This window comes from Pipra filicauda, unplaced genomic scaffold, assembly GCF_003945595.2.
Source record: "Pipra filicauda isolate LSUMZ 115617 unplaced genomic scaffold, ASM394559v2 scaffold6_size6359152_pilon, whole genome shotgun sequence".
Lineage (NCBI taxonomy): Eukaryota > Metazoa > Chordata > Aves > Passeriformes > Pipridae > Pipra > Pipra filicauda.
Window position 1 is genome coordinate 3,105,604 of NW_024104865.1, and position 22,003 is coordinate 3,127,606.

General features: G+C 40.1%; 1 protein-coding gene across 8 annotated transcripts in view; it reads right to left on the reverse strand.

Annotated features, from left to right (window-relative positions):
• Window positions 1-22,003, reverse strand: part of DPF3 (double PHD fingers 3) — a 157,918-nt gene that overhangs the window by 25,657 nt on the left and 110,258 nt on the right. For 5 of the 8 annotated variants that reach the window (XM_039388969.1, XM_039388970.1, XM_039388972.1 and 2 more), the window contains 2 exons: window positions 15,651-15,788; window positions 3,643-3,771 (listed from right to left, as the gene is read on the reverse strand). In XM_039388969.1, coding sequence (XP_039244903.1) covers window positions 3,643-3,771; window positions 15,651-15,788 — 267 coding nt within the window. Of the gene's footprint in view, window positions 1-610; window positions 837-3,642; window positions 3,772-15,650; window positions 15,789-22,003 lie in introns of those variants that run through there. The other 3 variants (XM_039388971.1, XM_039388973.1, XM_039388974.1) reach the window with 1 other exon arrangement.

Below are 22,003 nucleotides of genomic sequence, written 5' to 3' on the forward strand. Positions count from 1 at the left end.
CAAAATCTCGAAACGCAGAAGCCATCATATCAAGGGTTTCCTTGTCCCCTGATAGAGTCCGCCCACAGTGGTTCTCTAGAAACAGTTCTATTATCAAGTAGACATCCATTGCTTTTTTGTTTCTTTTTCTATTTTTATTTAAAAAGTAGTTTTCTAATAATATATAGAATATATAAATAATAATAATAATTAAAAAAACCTATTTGGGTTTGCTTTCTGTTATCCAACCCATCTGTATTTTTTGTGGTTTGCCGATATATATATTAAAAGACAAGAAAATCAACTCTGCTCACTATTAAAAAAAATATTAAATCCACTTTTTATGTTTCCAAAGAGAAAGAGAAGGAGGGGAGGTGGGATAAAATCAAATTAAAATGAAAAAAAAAATAAAAACAAAACCCTCAAAAAAACAGGAAAATCAAAACCTTCTGTCTCTTCAAAGTAGTTGTCAAGAGCTTTAAAAGCTTGTGCTTTCAGTGTACACCCCACAGGAAAAACAACAAAAATAACAAAAATAACAACAACAACAATAACAAAAAAACCCAAGGACCTAAAATTAAAAAAAGAAAAAGGTAATAATAATCTTAGTAGTAAAAAGGACAGCAAATCGTTCAGAGTTTCTGTGTCTTTTTAGTTATTTTAGCAGCCGCCCTTTTTGTCTGCAGAGGGAGAGCTGCCACCACAGCCACCTCCTCGGTTCGAGAGAGGCTCTTCTGCATCGTCCTCGTCAAAGCCATGAAAGGTCGAGGTGTCGCTTTCTGACGTGGAACCGAACAAGTCCTCCGTAGTGCATGCTGGCGCTGCTTCATCCCTCCTGCCTTCTCTTCCCAAATGAGCTGACATGTATGATGAATATATCAGCACATGGGTTAAGCAACAGGCATTATCATCATAATTTTTTTAATTATCATTTAATTATCATTAAAAAAATCAGACTATCGAGCTCATAGGTGTGTGCTTGTATGTGCCCGCACACCTCAGCAACATAGCATAGGAAGAACTGCAGTAAGAGAAATAACAAAGGATCAGTTTCTGCTTCAAAGACATCTACAAACACTACAGGTGCCCATAGCTACAGCAGCGAAAGGGTTAATCATGTTTTCCTCTCTTCAAAAGACAGTAAAATATTTCCTCATGATTACTGAGATCAATTTTTAAATATTTTTAGACCATATAAGTAATTAAACACTGTTAGCTATAAGCACGATGACTTCAGACTGGCATCAACTGTCACAAATTTACTGCTATAGAAACGTAAACCTCATCAGTCTCAGGACTATTTTTTGTCCCCATGCTTCATCTGAGCCTAAAGAACCTCTTCGGTAGACAAAACGAAATACATTTTGAAGACTAAGTGAAATTAGCTTAAACCAATACTGTTATGCAAATTCCATGGCATGTCCTTCAAAAATAAAAAAACCTCCAAAACTAATATATACAGTTCAACAACTAAAACAACTGAGATGAAGAATGACCCATCTTGGGGAACACTGAAAAGTTCAAATGTGTGTGAGTCAATCCAACTTTCAGTATGGAGCAGGAAATTCTCCACACAGGACATCAATAATTGCAACAACAACAACAACAACAACAAGACTCTTAAAAAGAGAAGTCAAATACTGAAATCTGCAAAACTGAGATTTATTTTCTCTCTCAATCAAACTTGTTATGTGATTAATAGTACAGCCTTCAAATTCCCTCTTCAAGAAAGACTGGCCCAGCAAAATTCAAGTGTGAGATTTTAGGGAACAGCTATTTTCTTATTCAGAAACAGTGAATGGTATTAAGCAACCATTTGGTCTCTGCTCCAGCTACAAGGAATCAGCCATATAAGAAGTACACTGCATTGCTTGAGACACAAAGAATTAAATACTGTTCACAAAAAAAAAAGACAATGGATATAGCAAAATAACTGGTAGATGAACCACCTTGTAGGTATGTGATTTTACTGACTTTGTGAACAGAAAAGACAATATAATTTCCATGAGCTCTCTTTCATAAATTTTCTCCATTATCAAGAAAGATGGGAGGCACCAAAAAGGTTTCATTGTTTTAGTTTAGAGATTAGTGTGTGGTTGTACCTTAATCACTTTCATCACACATCAGTCACAGCATTGCAGACCCCTATGAATGACTCAAGTGGGTCAGAATTTGTACAAGGATAATGTTTAAGGGAACTGACTTTGCACAATTTAGGTTATGTGCTGATCTACTTGTTCTATCACACTAAGAAATCAAGGCAATTAATGTATTTGTGTTACATTCTGATATAATCACTATAGCAATGTTTAAATAGCAAAAAAATATAGATCTATCTCACTGTGCCATATCAGGACAATGCTGAAATTAGTTATATTGTAATATAACAATCAAGGAGAAGAGCAATGATCTTCCAAGATGGCACCACAGCCCTCGCGAACTTCCCCTTTCTATTATTACAAAGCAATCACATACACACTAAAAGGTCCGTGTCCCTGACAGCACAGCATTTGTAAGGATGCCCCTGAAGAAAACCAAAGGGGTTGCCATTGATCCTCTGGTGACCAGTCAGTATCATTTCAGAATATCCTCAGAGGTCACAACAATTGCAGAAGGCAATTTGTCATTGAGAGTCTAGTCCTTCTCCCATTGAATGTAGTAATAGACTTTCTATGAATTTCAGCAGGAGCATAAAAAGGCCATTTCCTTGGCATGAAAACATTGCACATCGCATTTCAGCCACAAAGCAACAGACATCTTTCAATGACTACAGTACAGAAGGAGCAGCAGCCATACTGAATTTCAAGGCCTCTTTGGTTTTCAGATTTCCATATGATTGTCTTATCACCACTAGTATCACCACTGTACAAAAATACCACAACTGAAAACTTGGACCAAAGCTGGAATATGCAGTTGTTAAAAGTCTTGTATTCCCTCTACCATTGCCACCACCTCCTACATGAGCTATAAATAACTGTTCAACTGGTATAAAATTTCCCAAAAAAGACAAAGAGAAAAAAAAGAAAGAAAAGAAGGAAGAAAACAACAACCCAGAAATAAAGACAACTCAGAATGGGAAAGACACAATTACCTACATTTAAAAAGAGAGAAGGGAAGAAAAGGGAGAAATAAAAACCTCTTTAAACAAAACTAATGATAGTCATCTTGTAAGAGGATAATTCTTGACAGCTACCCCCACCCCTACCCTATAATTTCCTCCCTCTTTCTTTTTTGGATGAAGAAATGCATGAAATGTGTAATCAATGGAAATGCTTGTCATGCAACTTTCATAAACCTTGTAAGTAATTCATAGTTGTAATTGTAGCATTTGAAGACAGAAACCATTCTTTAACATTGTCACAGGATTTTCTCCTTCCGTATGAAGAACAACTAATACACGTACCAATGTTCCCAAAAGCCAATAAATACATTGAAACTTTATTATTTCATAAGACCCCATTAGCTTAAAAATGTGAATCCAACAATAGGTTCTATGACAGAAAATTTCCCAGTCATCCTTTCCCACAAACACAGAGAAGAGGTAAGATTTCATTTTCTATCCCTTTCCAAATGTGCTGCCTTTCTTCAAAATCTTCAGAAGGTGCAAAAACCAAATCACACAAATGCCTTTGTACAAGAAAGATACAAGAAGGAGTCACTTACCAGAGCGCCCACAGTCTGAGCATGATACAAGTTCCTCAGGCCGACCACTTTTTTTGTTCATATTGGAGCCTCCGAGGCAGAAGTCACAGTAGTTATTGGGAATGATGACCCCATCTGGTCCTTTCTGGGCTGCAGTCAGGTTAGAAATCAGATTTACTCAAAGAGCACTCATTTAGACATTTCCCCCTTCTACTTGATATGATGTTAGCTCAGTGAATTTGCAGGCCACTGTCTTCCCAAAACATTGTCAATCAGAACAAAAAATGAACTGCATAAACCACCTCCATTTTAAGTACACCTGCTATTGTATCTCTTTTTGCCTGAAATGCCCTTCACCACTTCCTTTATAATCCCAGCCAGGCTGCTTTCTCACAAGGGCGTGCTTCCAGATATGTCTTTACAGTTCAGGGACCCTGTAACACGTACAGGCATAGAGACAACCTCTAATGCAGAATCAGACCTATGCTGTCAGTAAGCCAAGCCTGGTTTTCAGGCAGCACTCATCATTGTAAACCCACAAAATACAAATTCAGAATGGAAAAATACAATCTCCAAAACTCAAAAACCAACAGCAGGGAGATTGCGGGGACAGGAACCCTTACTGGTTTTATTTCAAGCAGGTTTTTAGGGAACTACATCTCTACGTGGCAAGGTGTCCTTAGTCAAAAAGTTGGTCGAAATGCTCATGAATATTCACAGGCAAAGCCATTTGGGGTGTTTTGCCAAACGCTTAAGCCACCTGCAGCAGTCATGCCCCCTGGGATTAGCAGGGAGGGCAGCAGATCCAGCACTATCCCAGCACCCAGCACAGGTGCAGAGTCAGCCTGGGGCAGACATCCCAGCCAACAGAGTTAAAAACTCTTTCAGTCAAGAAAAAAAGGAGGGAGGTTATATATTCTTATTTTTCAGCTAGGAATAGTTGGAAAGGAGCAAACACACATTGGTCTTAAGTAGAGGAGGGGACAGATCCCCTAGGAAAGAGAGAAGGGCAGAGGTCTTTTGCATTCCTCTGAGTTGACCAGAACAGAAATGTGCTTTTTTTCTTGCTCACAACTGCCATTTTTCTCCTCTGCTCTCCAGGGAGGGAAAACTTCTTGTTCCTGTACAGTCTAACTAGGAACTGGGGAAGGGACAAGGGAGTGGAGGGAATGATTGGCCTTTGCCTTTATTTCTTCTCTTTGAACTTAAAAAATCCAGTAGAATACCTAGCCTAAGCCTACTCCATGAAGATTTCTACAAACTAAAAAATTAAGAACTTTAAACTGTATCATCTATATTTAATTATCTTTTTAATGCATATTTTATAACTTGAAGATTTTTAACAGATGTTTTGACAGCCTTTATTAATGGTCTTTTTGTCCACATTCAAATTTCCCCCAAAGAACAATGACATTCTAAAGGGCTTCTGGTAACAGTCCAAGACATACACTTAAAATTAAAATTTCCTCCAAGTTCAATCTGTTTTTCTGATTTGGTGCATCTATTTATTAATTTATTTCCAGCTGTTGATTAGCTGAACTTTTTGGAGTTCGGTAACTGAAAGATTGCAGGAAAGGTGGAAGTAAGAAGAAAATTAAACTCATAAGGCTGCAAATACGGCAATATCTTCCTGCATGGTCACTGAGTCCCTGAAAGTATTTACTAAACAATGGATTTTGCTCTGAAATGGTCCTAGTTAACAGATCCATAGCTCTCTCAAAAACAGAGAGAAGCTTGCAGTGTTGGATTAGTATTTTGCCTGTTCACAGAGAGGCATTTAGTATGTACATGCAAGATAAGCAAAAAAAGAACAGAAACCAGGTGGAAGCCCAGTCACCAGCTCATTTTAAGAGCTGTAACAAAATGATCATAAAGTTGCTGCTTGTACATATCTTGTATATAAAAAGCAGATCTCCCTAGCATTTCTTTTTCCCACTGCAGCCACATTTCGAAAAAGTTAAGTAATTACATCTTTATATTATTCTGCATCTACAGACAGGCCATGTGCAATGCAAACTCAGCAAGCTCAGCATTCACTGACTTTTTTGGGTTATTGTTCCTTATTACATTACTTCACCTTTCATCCAAGTGTCTTAAAGCCCCTTACAGATACTAAGATCTTGTTATTAACCTTCGGTGAGGTCAAAAGCCTCTTTTGCCATTGACTCTAACCAAAGTGTTCTGGACTCTAATTAAAGTCTTGTGGTGAGGTCACATTGCATTTTAAAGATGAAAGACTTGGAGGTAGAGTGGTGAACTGGCTTACTCACAAACACACAACAATTCTGTGGTGAGGCCACAAATAAAAACAAGCATTTGGGGTGACAGCCAGCAGACTTAGGAAAGAGCTCCACTTCTGCCACTGCTCATAATGGTATAATTGACTTAACACTCTGCATATACTGACTTAATTTTTTTCAGCGTGGATTATGACCCTAAGATCCACTGACTATCAAACTGGAAATGGAAAGGGGGACTTTGTGAAAATACAAACACTCATTAATTTGTCTGTGGTGTGTGGGAGAGGTGAAGGGTATTTGCTGACTATGGTGAAGCTGAAGGGATTCTCCGAGGCTGTTGGCAAGGGAATAAGCATGGGTTTTGATGGTGTCGGGCTGGTGGGAGGGGGAGTGGCGGGTAGGGGAGTGGGAGGGTAGGGGATGGAGGGTCGTGGCGGGAGGGGCGGGGAGTTGAGGTCGGTGCGTGTCGGGGCTGGTTGGCGCTTTGCGTTGCGTGGCTTTGAGTGGGCTTGCTGTTGTGATTGGAGGGGGGGGCGGGGTGTGGCCGAGGGATGGGTAGTTGGTTGAGTGGGCGGTGAGGGGAGGGCGTTGAGTGGAGTGCTGGTGAGGGTAGGTGGCTGGGCAGGTGCTGGGTAGGGCGGGTCTTTTTATTTCTTTTCTTTTCTTTTCTGTTCTGTTCTTTTCTTTTCTTTTCTTTTCTTTTCTTTTCTTTTCTCTTCTCTTCTCTTCTCTTCTCTTCTCTTCTCTTCTCTTCTCTTCTCTTCTCTTCTCTTTGCTTTTTTCCATTCTTTTCTTCCAATTTAATTACATTTTAATGTGAGTGCCTATGTGGTTACTTATTGCTCATCACTTACAAATATGGACCTGGCCTACACAGATAGAGTGTGATAGAGATACCAGACATGAAAAGTAATACACAGATGAGAAATCCCTGAAGTTACATCAATGATATCTTAAATTATGTATCTCTGGAGCCAAATAAGCCAAGCAATGCTATTTTCTTCATTTTTTTTTTTGTTCTAACAGGTGTAAAAACTAGAATCAAATGTGACATAAGCTTATTTTGTTGATCAGTACCATACAGTGAACTAAGCCATAGGCTAAATCAGAGAAGGTTTGAGAATAAAGAGATTTTCAGATGATAGTAAGCAGAGTTCCTACGTTCAAAGGATTTTTTTATGTCCTTGGAGTTTCTAGTTCTGTTTTACTCTTGTTCACAAATGATGAAGGAAACAAAGCAAAGATGGCAGGATTTAACGTGCAGTAGTCACGAAAAGGGTATGATTCACAGAAAGCCAACGCTAATCCCACCGCTTAATCAATAAAATTACTTACAAAACTAACTATGGGAATGAATCCACAAGTGAAAGCAATTGAATTTCTAGAGATGTTGCTGCTTTTCATCTGAGACATAATAATTATCTAAGCATCCACTTTTTGCACAAGTTAATCACCACGTAGAAGGTGTTAGCATAAGCCAGACAAATAGCTCAGCTAGCAAGAAGTAACTCTTTAGCAGTGAGCTGAATCGTTTTGATCAGATGACTGCCACTAGGGATTCTGTCAAAAAAGTGTTCAGCCAGAGTCAGAAACTGTTTTAAAGCAAAGGCTTGAAAACCAACCATGGTCTTGTCCTAACTTACTCAAAACTCCTCTTTTACATTGCAAACTGCAACAACAGATCAAAAGCTGTGAGGAACTTTGAGGCGTACTGCCTGAGCTAGGGTGTGCTCACAGGGCGTGTATTTAAATCAGTGCCTCTTGCTATTTCAACTCAGTGTCGCTTCTGTTTCATCAAAGGCCTTGTCTTCATCTACATCTGTCCCAAAATAAATACGGTATACAATTTTTTTAAAATACTTTAAAAAGTTTAAAAATGAATTAAGGAGAGACATGGAAAGATCTGCACAGTTCAAATAATAGTTTCTTTGAACCTGAAAGGTGATTCATGGGAAGACAGGATGCAGACTGAGAATAAAGTCAATATTTCCAAATAAATTTGGTATGCATTTATTCTGAAATATTTTTTTTCTTCCTAGCCTAATCAAGTTCATTTTAAACTATAACAAGTTAAGCAGCATAAAGAACTACTTAAAATATGGTACCATCATTCACAGGAGTCTTTTTGCAAAGTAAGTTCTGTAAATTAAATAAAGTCTGTAGTATATCACACAGTAACTTTGTTCTGTAGACAAAACTTGAAAAACTAAACAAATCAACTGAGTTTAAATATATAAAATAACTTCTGTGCCTTCTTGATTTTGAAAGCAGGGGCTTTACACAGAGTTCTAGCTTCCCTTTATCCCTCCCAAGTAATCAAAAAACCTGTAAGTTATGTTCCTCATGGTTTCAGTTTAATAATCAAACCAAATCACAGTCACATATATTTCTTCAGCCTGTAGGTAATAGAACATAAATGCTTAACCATAATTTAAGCAGTGCATCTAGGTTTGGCAGCATATTATCCCTATTTTTTATCATATCCACATTACTGGGAAGGCAGCAGAGAGCGTGTGGAGTGCACGCCTCGCTGTTAGGGTGGGGGGCTGTGCATCATTTATTTAAATGACTACAGTGAATTAGCTACAGTCAGACATGTATGCACTTCCAAAGGGATTTTTTTCTAGCACGTTTTGTCCAGCTCTTACCTGCTGCTTCTGAGTTTCATCCAAAACCAATAAAGTCCACTGTAGGTTTTCAATTCAATTCAAAAGGTTTCAAATCAGGCCATTTACTCTGTTAGCAAAAAGGATCTTTAGACAACAATTGAGACCACGGGACCCAGCGTGTAGGCCTGAATCAAGTCAATGCACTTCACCATGGAGGAAAAGGGGTGGATTTGCTTTTTTTGTTGGTGTTTTTGTTTTGTTTAATTTACAAGACTCTTTGTCTGAGATAGTGCCAGTTTTCCTTTCCAGCTCTTCCCTTTTTCTTCCTGTAAAAGGGCACGTCCAATGTTGGCTGCCTGAGCAGCAGAATGCTAGCCAAGAGCCTGCGCCCCTGCACCTGCAGTCATCAAGCCCCTTGGAGGCCTTGGTGACATATAATCCCAACCTATGGCTCCATGTGCCTCTCCTTGCCACCCCCCATCACTGCCAGCGCTCCTCCCTGGCAGGCCTGGCCTGTCTCCATGGTGACCAGTGGGCTTGGCTGGCTGTCGCTGGCCTTGCCACCTGCTATTGCCTTGTCTCTCAAGTGTAAGGAATAGCAGCGCAGCCCCTCCATTTGCTGCTCAGAATGCCTCAGTGGAGAGGCAGGCTCACGCGAGAAATTACATAGTGATAATTATATTAAAAAATGGCTTTATGAGAAGGCAAAAGAAAAGCAGCACTTGGACTGTGGCTTTCCTTGATGGAAGAGAAGGGAGGTGGCTGGTTGGGCGTGCATCCCCTTCTGCCCCCCTCACTGCTGGGGTGCAGTGAGCAATGGTGGGGGCAGAGAGGTGGACTGGGAGCTGCTTCTGTGCTTAGGGTTAGACCCTGCCCTGGGAAGGAACAATAAAAGAAGAATGCATCTATAACTGATGGTGTGGTGAGGAACGGGCCATGTACAGCTGAAGTGCACTCCAGGCTCTTGCTCTCTTACACATGTGCAGCCAGGCGGGGATATGCACAGCCATTTCTGCGGACTCCTTGCCGGTGAATTAAGTGTATGTTTTTTTCATTGCAGTTTTCCAGGAAAAAGTGTAAATCAAAATGAATGACAGGAAATGGCCAGTCAGTCTGGGCATGTTTACTCTGTCATTAACACCAAGATAAGCATGTTGGCTGACCCAAACTGGGAAGTGTTGGAGCATTTGATACAGGACCCTGCAGCAGGCTGCTGTGGCACATCTGTGGATGTGGTACTGTTTGCAACTGAACAAACTCTGAACTTGGGTGTAACACTGGGAAACGGCTGCTGTTCAGTTCCCAGAGTCATGCTGTTCAACCTGCACAGCCTGATGGGCCTCCACTAGCTCCAGCTCCCCATGTTGCACTCCCCTGCACAGCATGGGCATACCCTTTGCTGGCAGCCAGAGAAGTAGGCTATGCTACTGAGAGGTGCCGCAAACCACCCGCCCAGAGTATAGCCAGTTCAACCTAGTAACTGGATTTTCTCCTTTTTTGAGTTAGTCAGTAGTGTGGAGATAGAAGAAGCTGTTGCCTTTGCACAGTTTTTAGCAACTCTGACAGGTTTGCCTTTCCTACAGCCCCTGCTCACAGAGAAGAACAGCCAAGGAACACTACAAGAAGTGCTAGGAGAAGGAGGTACATCTGTAAGAGTCATAGGAAGCCTCTGGATGTGAGGAAAAAAAGATCAGTTGATCGTGTGTTTTACAGGAATCGATATGGCCCTTAAGTTGAACAGCTAATGAAAGAACTGGGAGGTGAGCTATCTAGCTGGAAGGCACAGCTAGGAAAATATACCATCAACTGATTGGATTCAGTACAATTGGGGAACTAGTGTTCCTCTACCATAAGGCAGCACTTCATAGGAATGTCTGTGCACTGATCTTATAGAGTCTTCTGTAGGAATACATAAAGTAGGAGCCAAAACCCCACTGCTCACGGTAAATCATTGCAACTGTCTAGTGCCTCATGATGATAAACAGTAGGAGATGCAGAATAGGAAGACAGACAAAAGAGTCTGACATGTTAACATACAGATTTCCTGACTTTGGGGGTACCTCTCCTGAGACTTGGCTTCTGGCCACGGAAATGCATCATTCTCATCAGCTAAGGGAATATATCCCTCCTCAAGGAGGGATTATAATGCCATTATACAGCCTGGTCCGGCAGAATCACTCAGTATTCAAGTGAGAGTAGCCAGTGTCCTGAATTGGGTCCCTGCACTGTCTTGTAGGCTTTCGATCTGGAAGTTACTCACTGGAAGAGTGTGAGAAGGCATAGAGCATCTATTCAGTTCAAATTCAGCCAAAGAATTTGTTTTCCAGTTGGTTCAAATTTGACATGGAGGAGAAAAAAAAAAGGCAGAAAAAGCAAGGAGATAGTGGAAAAAGGAAAAAAAATATAAATACATAAATTATACCATTCCGTCTCAAGAGCTGATGTGCTGTTGAAGCAACACATGGTTTTCAAAAACTAATTAGACAGATTGAAAATATTTACCAGGAACTACTGAGAAGAACTCAGTGCTTCTCTTCAATGACAGTTGTGTATCAAAAGCAACATTTTAATTTTAGTCCCTGTCCAGGTACCATATAAAAGAAACATCAAAATAACAAAAAACCTACACCAAGACTCCAAACAAAACAACAAAAAGTCCTATAGGTCCCTATACATGGGAGACAAGTTTGGGATTTTCCACTATTTCATAACACTAAACAACTGATCTATTTTTTTCCTCGGCATCCCAAAATACTTGCACAAAAGTCTGAGTAATGTACAGCTGCAAACACAGTTTGAGAGAAATCTTTACACAGTTCCAAACTCTCCAATCACTAACATTTCTTTTAGTATTTTGAGTCTTTTTCCTTATGAAAACAAGCTCTGAAAAGAGAAAAACTCAAACAGAAAAAACTCAGATTAAATTTATAAGTCAACTCAAGGTAATGTACATATTTTCACTGAAAAGCACCTGCCGCAGGGTATCTTGTTGCAAGGTGGGCATTGATGCATCCTTGCATTCAGAAGTAGCTCCTACCATGGCCCCAGCAAGGATCAGCACTGAGGCAGGGAAAAAGTAGGCCTGATGTAGCTTTTCAAATTGATGCTGCTTGTGGAGAGGAACAAACAGCTCACCTCCAACTGAGGGGCTGACTCTCGTCATTTATTCATGGCCAGCCCCCCGCCTAGATGGAAATAAAAATGTTTCAAAGATGACTGTGTGGGGGAGCTGGAGGACAGCTTGGAGGCACACTGAGGTTAGCACATTAATTTTTTATCTCTGGGGACTGGGTATCCAATTATGCTTAGAGTACGCAAACAACTTTGGCTGGTCCCTCCAGCAGAGATTTATCCACATAATAAAATCTGTGATGGAACTGGGCACAACAGGCTGATGCCACAAAATAATGCACACAGATGGTTTTGCAGGTCAGATGCTCAAGCTAACAGAGGGGCAGAAGGGCACAGGACTGCATTTTCATTAACTACATGTATTGCAGGATGGACCAAACTGCACTCGGCAGCAAGGCCAGCAACAGCCTGCACAATGTACTTTATTTAGGACTGTCTTATACTTGTTGTTGTTTACTGCACAGCTGCCTGCAACCAACGTTTCACATAGCAAAATGCCACTGAAAACTCTTCCCCTTCAAAGGAAAGGAAGTTTTTCTCCATGTAGACACACTATCCTCTTCTCCCAGGAATTAAGGAAGAGCATTTATACTAGTATGCTCATTCACGGACACATTTGAATAGATAGAAGTCTAATGTAATTCCTTTATCAGAATTGTCTCAAAATTTGTGAGCATCAGCTGCCCCCAGAGCTGGCCTGTACCCATGGAGTGAGATGGAATAAAAGAGCAGATGTTTTGTGGCAGGCTTGGATGCACCCTGAGCTCACAAATCTCATGCTCTCAGTGCCAACATGTAGAGGAAAAGTCAGCAGAGAAAAAGTCTGAGAATGGTATGGGATCATTTATTTTTATCAGTGGAGTTGAGGAAGGAGGAAGTTGACTTTTTTAAGAGTTTTATATAATTCCCTTTTTACAGTTCCATACTCAGGTAAAAACATCAGAGAGTAGGTCAAAAATAAATGCTTGTGTAGGCAGAGGCACGACTAGACACTAAGGAAGGGCTATTTATCTGTGTCAAAGGGCTAGATAAAGCATACAAACAAAGCAATTAAAGCTCAAACAAGGCTCAGACTAAGGTGTTTTAGGAAAGACAAAGGCCACAGAAAAGGGCTGAACTGTCTTCAGGTTGCAGTGGGTAACCTAGTGGTGAGGAAGAAGGACAGAAAGAGAGAGAGATGTAAAGAGAGGTAAATAAACAAACCTTCTACAACAGTCAAGGACAGTGAGATGTGCCAAGGAGGTGACTTGGGTGTTCTTAGATACATACCTATTCAGTGATTTTAAGTAGGTTCCTCCTATCTACATCTCTTTTCCAATCTCTAGATAATTTTCTGACCTACTCAAATTGGTCTGTGCATGAGAAGATGAGAAAGGACTGAGTGTCCAGAAAGACAAGAGGCTTTCAGCTCTTGAGCTGGTACCATGAAGGGCATCAATAGCTGAATCGTGCAGAAGCTCTGCTCCCTCCTGCATCACGACAGCTGCTGTTACCACAGGATCTGCAAGGAGTGGAAGCTGGAGAGAAGTCGCTGGTACAAAGGAAGGAAGTTTATGCTGCAGCTGCCCGCCTGAACTTTACTGACCCAGTGCTCACCTCCTACTGCATGGTAAATTTCAAATGGCTGGTTTGAATTTCCCTTGCCTTTTCTAAATCAGGCTGTTCATATCTCTGACACACTGTTAAGCAAATAACCAGGTCCTACTCTATACCATATCTCTGGTCCTCCTGTACAATGGGTTGTGGATTAGCTGTTTGGATTAACATCCCCCCACCTTCCCTCCCTCTTGGCCCCCCCTCAAGCCCCAAGCCCATGCAGAGAGGACTCTTGAAGCTCGAAACCTACAATGCTGCAGACCTGTCAAATCTAATTCATAACACATGCCTAGCAGTTCTTAGGGGAGAGGAAAGATCTGATGCCCTGGCTCCCCACCATCCCCCTGTATGAAGGGACCGTAAATGACGCAAATTAGCGATGTGGACAATTAGCATTCATATGGAAGATAAACAGAAACATAAATTAAATATCGCTCAGTGAAAGAGCAAAGATGCAAGATCTGAGCTTAAGGCTGTAAACAAACAGGCAAAAAGGAACAACCCCTGTTACAGCTAAGCCATGTGGGAGTGTTACCTTCCAGCATCTGAGAATTTCCCCAGGGCTGATCTGCAAGTTTGCATGGCTGTTGCCCATACCTCACTGGCTCCCAGCTCGTTGTTAAGCAGACTCTTTCCACTCAGGAATCTGGGCTTCAGAGTAGTTTACCCCAATGGCTCTAAACTTCTTCCTGTTTGTGGATCTGTGCATCAGCAGCTTCCCTCCGCCACATGTACCACACAAAAGCTCTGGGGGAACACAAACCTGAGCAGCTCTTGCTCTATCCTTTCCCACAGTGTAGACGCCTCTTTTTTTCCATGGGTCAAAGCCAACTGCTCCTAACCTTACCATAGCTTTTCTAGCTCTTCTTGCTAACTTCTATAATTTCCTAAGCACCAGAGACACAAGGACCAAGACTGTCCTTGGCATCTATGACAAGCTGAGGTGTGGGGGTCATTACCGTTCTTTGTTTGGGCATCCATGCAAGGCCATTATCAATATTAATTCAATACAGATTTGCAATATGCCTCTCAGATACGCAAATATTACTGACTATTGCAGGCACAGGAAAAAACAAACAAACAATCAAAAAACCCCAGAGCTGATGTAAATGCTAAGTAAACAAATGCTACTGGCTGAACACTGACATTCCCCAGCCTGCCTAAGCAGTCACTCTTAGTGCATTGACAGTTCAAGTTTATCAACAGCTGGAGGAGTCAAAATTACTTTTGCTGTGAATCTACAAAACATGTGAATAACTAAAAGGTAGAGCATAAAAGTGACAGAAACATAGGGATTGCCAAGTGGCATCATACTAAATAGTCCTTCAAGCTCAAACAGTGGCTAGTAGCAGATGCTTTGGAGAAAGGAAACCCCCTCCCACACCTCCCTGGGGACAATTATCAATTATCCTGCTTAGAAAGAAAATATTTTCCTACTTCCATATTTCTTGTAGTTCTTCTTAACGTATTAGAAACTGTTTCCCCGAATATTTTTCCCTATAAGCATTTCATTGCTTTACTACTTTGAACTAAAATGATACAGATCACGTGCTTTTGAAAGTGAACAAAGCTACCTACACAACTCCCAAGGTGACAGCAAACATCACAAAGCATTGCACACTGGCAAACTGAGAAACAGGGGATTAGAGACTTGGAAAAATCAGTAATAGAACATAGTCTCCTTGACTTCCTGTTCCTTGCCTAAGAAGCACAGGAAGGACAGTCAAATAGGGTGATGGACCTTATGCTCACATCGAGCATATGCGATTCATCATATATAAATTCGGTCCACTAAGATTCCTTTCAGCCTTGTACCAGTGTGGGGAATTGAGGCGCATTAACTCTTCTCTCATGTTCCAGCTCTCCTCCTTGCTGATCAATACTGATATGGTTTCACAGATTTTCCCAAACTGTAACTAGGAAGCAGCTTCTGGTGAAGTTGAGGGTAAGCTGTTTGGGGAGCAGATGAAGGAATAAGGGACAAAGGTGCTATTAGTTTCATACCTAAAATCTGAGACATTGGCAAATGTCTCTTATTCAAAGGCAAAACAAAGTCAACCCCCTCAAACTATTGGATGTGTATTTCCTTGACAACCCTGCTAAGAGCCACTGGGAGGCTGCTTGTTGATGGGCAGGTTGGGCATCTCTTCCCCCCCCCCCCCTCCCCCCCCCCCCCCCCCCCCCCCCCTCCCCCCCCCCACCCCTTGCCACTTCCTTCCCAGAGGAGCAGTAATGGGAAAGTGACTTGCTGCAGAGATAATGCTGGGTTTGAAATGAATTTCTGACTGCTGAGCCAGCACCCATGTGAGTTGTGGCTGATTAGCTCCAAGCATCCAGGTCCCAATCACTCACAATTGAGCCAGGCAATAATGCCAGCCTCTGCAAGGCAAAGACAGGGTAGAGGCAACATACCTGAAAAGGATCTCAAAGGTAAAGGGAAAATCCTACTCACGTTTGTGGTTTTCATTTCTGTGGACAGGGGAAGAGCGGGTCTCCTGCTCACGGGCTTCATCACCCTCTTCGCTGGCGAGGTGGGTGTGAGCATAGTGGTAGCTCAGCCCAGGCCTGTTCTTGTAGCGCTTGCCACAGACTGGGAGGAAAGGAGATATGAGGGAGGGGAAGACAAAATGGAAACATCAGTATGATCCACAACCATAGCAGCATCCTCTCAAATAATGCTCCCTTTTCCTCTGAGAACAGCACCACACACTCCATGCACCTGCCCAAAACTCTTCCCACCAGCACTGGTGGAAGATGACAGAGGGCAGCTCTGCAGCCATGGGTCCCTGGACAAGCTTTCTTCCCACCTTGTTGCCAGCAGTTCATTCTTACAGGCCTAGGCAAATGCACATTCAATCCCTGCAGCTCATACAGCCCTAATCCTCTCTGCTAAGATTACTAACAAGACTGCACATAAAATTTAATGAAATGCCAGTTCCAATGTTGGTGCTTCACAATGCACAGCAATGGGAACAAGACTGAGAAGAAAGGACATTATTTTCTTCATTACTGATCTCTGAAAAAGAAGGAAACTGAGTTTTTTAAAAACTTTCTCTAAAAGGTTAATAAATAGCTTTATTCAGATTCCTAGTCAAGATAAGGAGATGGAAATCATTCACAGTTTCTTGCTAAAGGAACATGTGGTAGTGATACTTCTTTGCCCAGGTAAACTTCATATTCAGCATCTCAATAAATAATACAATATGTGACAGAGAATCCTACTTCTGAACTTTTGTTTATTGTAGGACTAAGTCAACAGATATTAAGAACAGGATCAAACAACTCAGGGTGATGAAAGGTCTACATTTTCACAGGGAATTCACCTCAAGGGCAAGCTACATCTTAAGATTCATTACATACAAACTGAGTTTCTATGAAGTATTTAATTCATGTTATTTTCTCTAAGAGTTATCACTTTTCATCTCCAAAGCATTCTCCGAATGTCCATTTTCTTTTATACAGCTGTTTTGTCTACCAAATACAATTATTGCCATTTTAAATGATTGGAAAATGAAGCTTAGTGCCCTTTCTGCAAGTTTTTACTCCTAGTCACATTTTCAGTCATGTTACTACCTTCATTAACCTCAAGGATTTCGCACAGGAGTGAATGTCCTGTCCAGTAGTCTGTCCTGCATAATTTGCTTAGAAGGTCAAAGGAAGTAGTGTCAGAAGAGAAAACAGAATCATTTTGGTTTTAGGCCCTTTGAAAAGAATCTCCAAGGGGAAAGGCACCATCCATTCCTAAAAACTTCATTCAGCCCCAGTATTGAAACCTGGGTCTGGGAAGGTCTGTGAAGGAACGTCAAAAGGCTCCACAAATAAATTAAAAAAAAAAAATACCCACCTCAATTATTCACTCACATGTAAGTTAAAATTTGATTTTTATACCTTTCTGCTACTACTGACAAAAAGCCAACTGATGCTCCACATTCTGGAACAGATTATAGAAAATTGTAAATCAAAGCTTAGTACAATAACATATTTCATTCTCAGTATCTTCTAGCTGATTTGCAAAATCCCTCAGGGAAAACAGTTTGCCTTATTAGAAACATGTAAAACAACCTCATGATATGTATGAATATCTGGAATATTAGATACTTTTATCCCAGTTTTCTTCATTCTGCAAGGCGATGATCACACAGTGGTCATAACAGGACAAAAGTTTTTTTCAGATGTAATATGTCCTTAGCCACAGATTTTTTGTCTTTGAATGCCTTTGATTTTAGAAACGAGAACTCCTGCAGAAGGGAGGAGGGAATGTTGAGCAGAAGTAAAATACCCATATACATATGCACATCCATTCTTTGAAGCATCTGCCCTTGTTTCATATGTAAACCTAACTCTACTACCCAGCATTTTGAACAACTAGACTGCTGTTAGATGCATGCTTTCCTGAAAACATTAATTCAGTCTCCCTTCTCCTACCACCATCCATGTTTTCTCCTAATGCATTCCGGAGAGTGAAACTACTCCTCCTTCTCTGTGGTCCTACAAGCAGTGGAACAGATCTTGACCAAGAGTCAAAACAAGATAGCCACAGTTCTGTATGACTTCGTCTCCATTTTTTGAATAGTGGAAAAAGCTTAACACTACAGTAATCATCAAACGGGAGAGAGCTACAAAGTGCTAACTGTTTAAATTATTTCAGACCAGTAACCTCCTCTAATTACATAAATGTTGCAGCATTTCTTAAAATGGAGAGAGATATTTACATTTTTAGCAGATTGAGGATCATATTAAGTATCCTACTCTATTCCCCTTACTTTTGTGTGTTTGAAGAAGAAAGTTAAAAAATTATTCTATTGCTATGAATTACCAATACTGTTCAAACACTTCTGTCAAATTATTTCCAGAACACTATCAGGTGATCAGTGCTATACTGACAATGGAAGAGGCACTTGCAATTAAATATCTGCATGATACATACTATCCAACTCTATCTTGCTCTTATATAGCTTGATCCTCCGTTAATGCTAGTGTAAGTGCAAAATCAGATAACTCTAACACCCAGTCCCATTCACCTATTAGAGAGAGTTTCAAACCAAAGATATTTCTAAAAGCCCTGCCAAACTTAATTTCATTCAACTCTACTTGAAAATATATGACCTGATGTGAATGCCATCTTAGGAACAAGATGGGTAAGTAAGCAATAATACAGCAGTGTGGATCAAATGCCACAAATGGGGAAGAGGGAGAGATTTTATTAGGCCACCAGACACTCTCCTATGATTAACATTACTTTCCTTCCAACTTGAAGACTGAAATGAAGATATTATACAACTGTGTTATAGACAAAAAACATAATTTGCAGACAGTATAATCACAAGCATTGCGTGTTTCATAAAAGACAGTTCTCTTCTAAGTTCTGGCCTGTAACAGTCTGCAATTCTTTGGATAAGCAAATTCCTACTCTGTTTACGTTTCTCAGTAAGTAAAATTATTATAAAATATACTTCCCCTGTTAAAAAGGGGATTTGAAACCTATGACTTAAAAGACTTTCTCATCAAATATCTAATGGCTATGTTGCTGTCATTTTGAAATTGTTACACATTTGGTCTTTGGCAGCCTGTGAGCTATGTTCCAGCCAGCTCTCCACATACATTTTGCACAATCTGTCACCAGTATGAGACAGAAGGAAACAATCCATGTTTTTAGTGGAAACAGGAAACTGGGGGAGTACATGCTGCCTTTTTTTTCTTTTTGGTCACTGAATCCTGTCCCCCTCATTGTCTTTCTTTGGTTTTCTCTTTTGCCTCCCGTTCTTTTTTCTCAGCTGGGCTTTATCAAATACTAAATCTTGAGTTAACTGCTGGCAGGCAGTCATTCTTCAAAGTTATCTTCCTATCCTACCATTCACTCTACTCCAAAAAAGAAAAAAATATTAGAAACATTTCTTGTTTTGTCCTGGTTTGGTAATATGTTCTCCCCTGTTACAGCTGTGTCCACGCTCTGGCAATCTAGAGATCTCATACACTAACAGTACATTTTGACCTCTACTGATGGAAAGGTGTTATGTTTGTCCCTCTCTGGTCAGTACTATGCTATACATCCCTAGTATTAGAGCAGTTATTTAGTAATCCATTTTATAGAGAATTTTCTGTAGGTAGTAAACAGTCCTTGTTTCAGTGCCCCCAGAGGACAAGTCCCAGAATCTATCTGCAGAATTAAGATCAAAGTAATGTTGAACCCCAGTGCAAAACATGCACAGGTCAACAATACATCTGTGCACATTTCAATAAATGGATTGCTATCAGAAGCAAAGGAGAAAACAAGTATCCTATATGAGAAGAAAATGTTCAGCTATCAGTCAACTCTGTTCCCCTCTTACCATGTGCTCTACTCAGGATCTGTGTTATTCAATATTTTTTAAAGAAAATTTAGAAAGTGTCCTTGTCTCTCTAATTTTGTCTTTTCTACCAATAATGAAGTCGATGGAAACCAAGAATAGCAGCTATGGTGGGAGAGTTATTTGTTGGGTTCTTCTGAACAGTAATCTTATTCTAGATCTTATTGCTTAACTACTTAGGGATTCGCTAGAGAGGATAATACCAGGAGATGATTTAGGGCTTAAACTGCTAATAGTTTAAAGGGAAGTTGAAGTCATGATGGAGATTATGAGAAGCATGTAAAAATACAATGCTATAATAAAGGCACTTTCAAATCAGCTTGAAATTGTGAAATTTAACCAAAGGTCTGTCCTAAGCAGCTGCACTTAGTAGTGTTGGAATCATTCACAGTATCTGTAAGAATTAAGACAACAGATTAAGTGTCAGACAACTAGTAAAAATCAAGCTAAATCAGGATTTATCTGGTAGGCCTTTTGCATTCCAGAAAACCTTCCAGATAATCAATGACATGTTTGACAGGATCAGGACCATTTCAAGGAGATGACAAAGAAGACAGGTGAAGTTAGCAAGGAATATACTAGAGCTGTCATTTTTTGAACAAATACAATAAAATAGATCCTAAAGATTAGGCCTCAAGGAATTGAATTTGGCAAGTCATGCAAGAACAATGTAACATTTAACTGGGATTTTCTAAGGAAAATAAAAAAGAGGGATGCTCTGTACCAATTGAAACTCAGTGGAATCTGTTCATGTTAAATCACTTAAGTTACCTGAAGACTTCAGCCTTTTGTTGGCAGAACCTAAAATATGTTTAGTAGAGAAAGGGGATGGGGAAGAAAAAGACTAAATAATGACATTTTCATGCCCCGTTGAATGATGAACCTACAGAAAAAGCAGGAGGATGTTTCAAGCTATAGTGATTTGGATGTAGAGTCAAGCATTTTTAAAAACAAATCCATGTTCTGAATAATTATTAGTAATTCAATGACAAGTTCAAAGTGTTCATTTAGGGACCAAGCCTTAGATGATCTATAGGCACAACACAAGCAGATAGGCACTTAGTGGGTTATTTAGGGAAAACAGTTTAGTTTTACCTCCAGCTGAAATCAGGGAGAATTAGGAGCTCAATTTTTTGAAACCTTCACAAGGCACCTTAATACATCTTCAAGCACCTGAAAGAGTCCTGTTTGGACCCAATGCTTGCCTATGGTTTTATCATTAATATGAAGGGTGGAATAGAGAGTGAAAGAATCAAACATGCACAGAATGGATTGTTGGCCAAAATACTGGAATAATAATAAAAATATATTATATGAGATTCGTTGATCAAATAATTCTTTCAAACAGTAATTTAATTAATATTGACACCTAGTATCAATATATAAAACACAGTATAAACAGGACAAAGCAGCATTATGAGGAGACTTAACATGATAATCTGCCTGAGTAGAAACAGGTTGAACAGGGAAGGAACAAGAAGCTATAACAAATGGTATATTAAATATGAATACACATGGTGGATAAGGATGAAAACTCCTTTGCCATTGAAACATGACACAGCACTGGAGAGGAGTATCTTGCACTGAAGAAGGTTTTACTAAACAACCTGTTAGGTTAGCCATCTCTACCTCTCATAGACACATAACAGAGCAAGTTGCATAAATCCAATTTCTTTAAGTAATTGTAAGCACATGTAAATGTATCAACCACTCCTCTTCTGAAGTGCTTGTATCCTCAGAACAGTGCATTCAACTTAGTTTTGGCCACCACTACTTAAAAAACACCCTTTGTGTTTTTGCAGATAAAAGAAACAAGCTTAGTAAAAGAGTTGATGAAAGCACAGCTGGAAGAAGTCCCAGTAACTGTTTACAGAAGTAGAAGACATTGTTATCCATTGAGAACCGTGCAAGGACTGCTAGTCTTGGACTGTGGCAGAGAAAATGTGTGTTAAATAACTAAAGAAACCTGGAAATTAAGTTCTTGACAAAAGAATCAGTTTCTATAAAACGCTACAGGATCAGTGTCTCTGGGTACATACAGTGTTGCATTAGTCACTGATCCATCAGAGATCATAGGAAGGTTTCAGTAAATTCTTATTTTGCACACAGAATGGATATGAATGCATAGCTCAGACTCAGAGGGACTGTGAAAAAAAGATACAGTACAAATATAAGTTGCCGTGCTAAAATAGAAGTTTATATGGGAATAAAACTAAAAGGAGACAAGGACATATTGGTAAAAGGAGAAGAAAGAAACAATTCCTTTTAGAGATGGGCAAGGGAAATCTTCCATAGATAGAGAGACAGAAAACAAAGGTGGACATAGTCCCATGTCTCCATGGGAACTTGAGAAGAATGAAAGCAGATAAATGAGGAGGGATAGCAGGAAAGTTAATAACTTGCAGAGATTCAGCACAAACTAACTGCTCTGGCTAGAGGAAGTAGACATTTGAAGTCA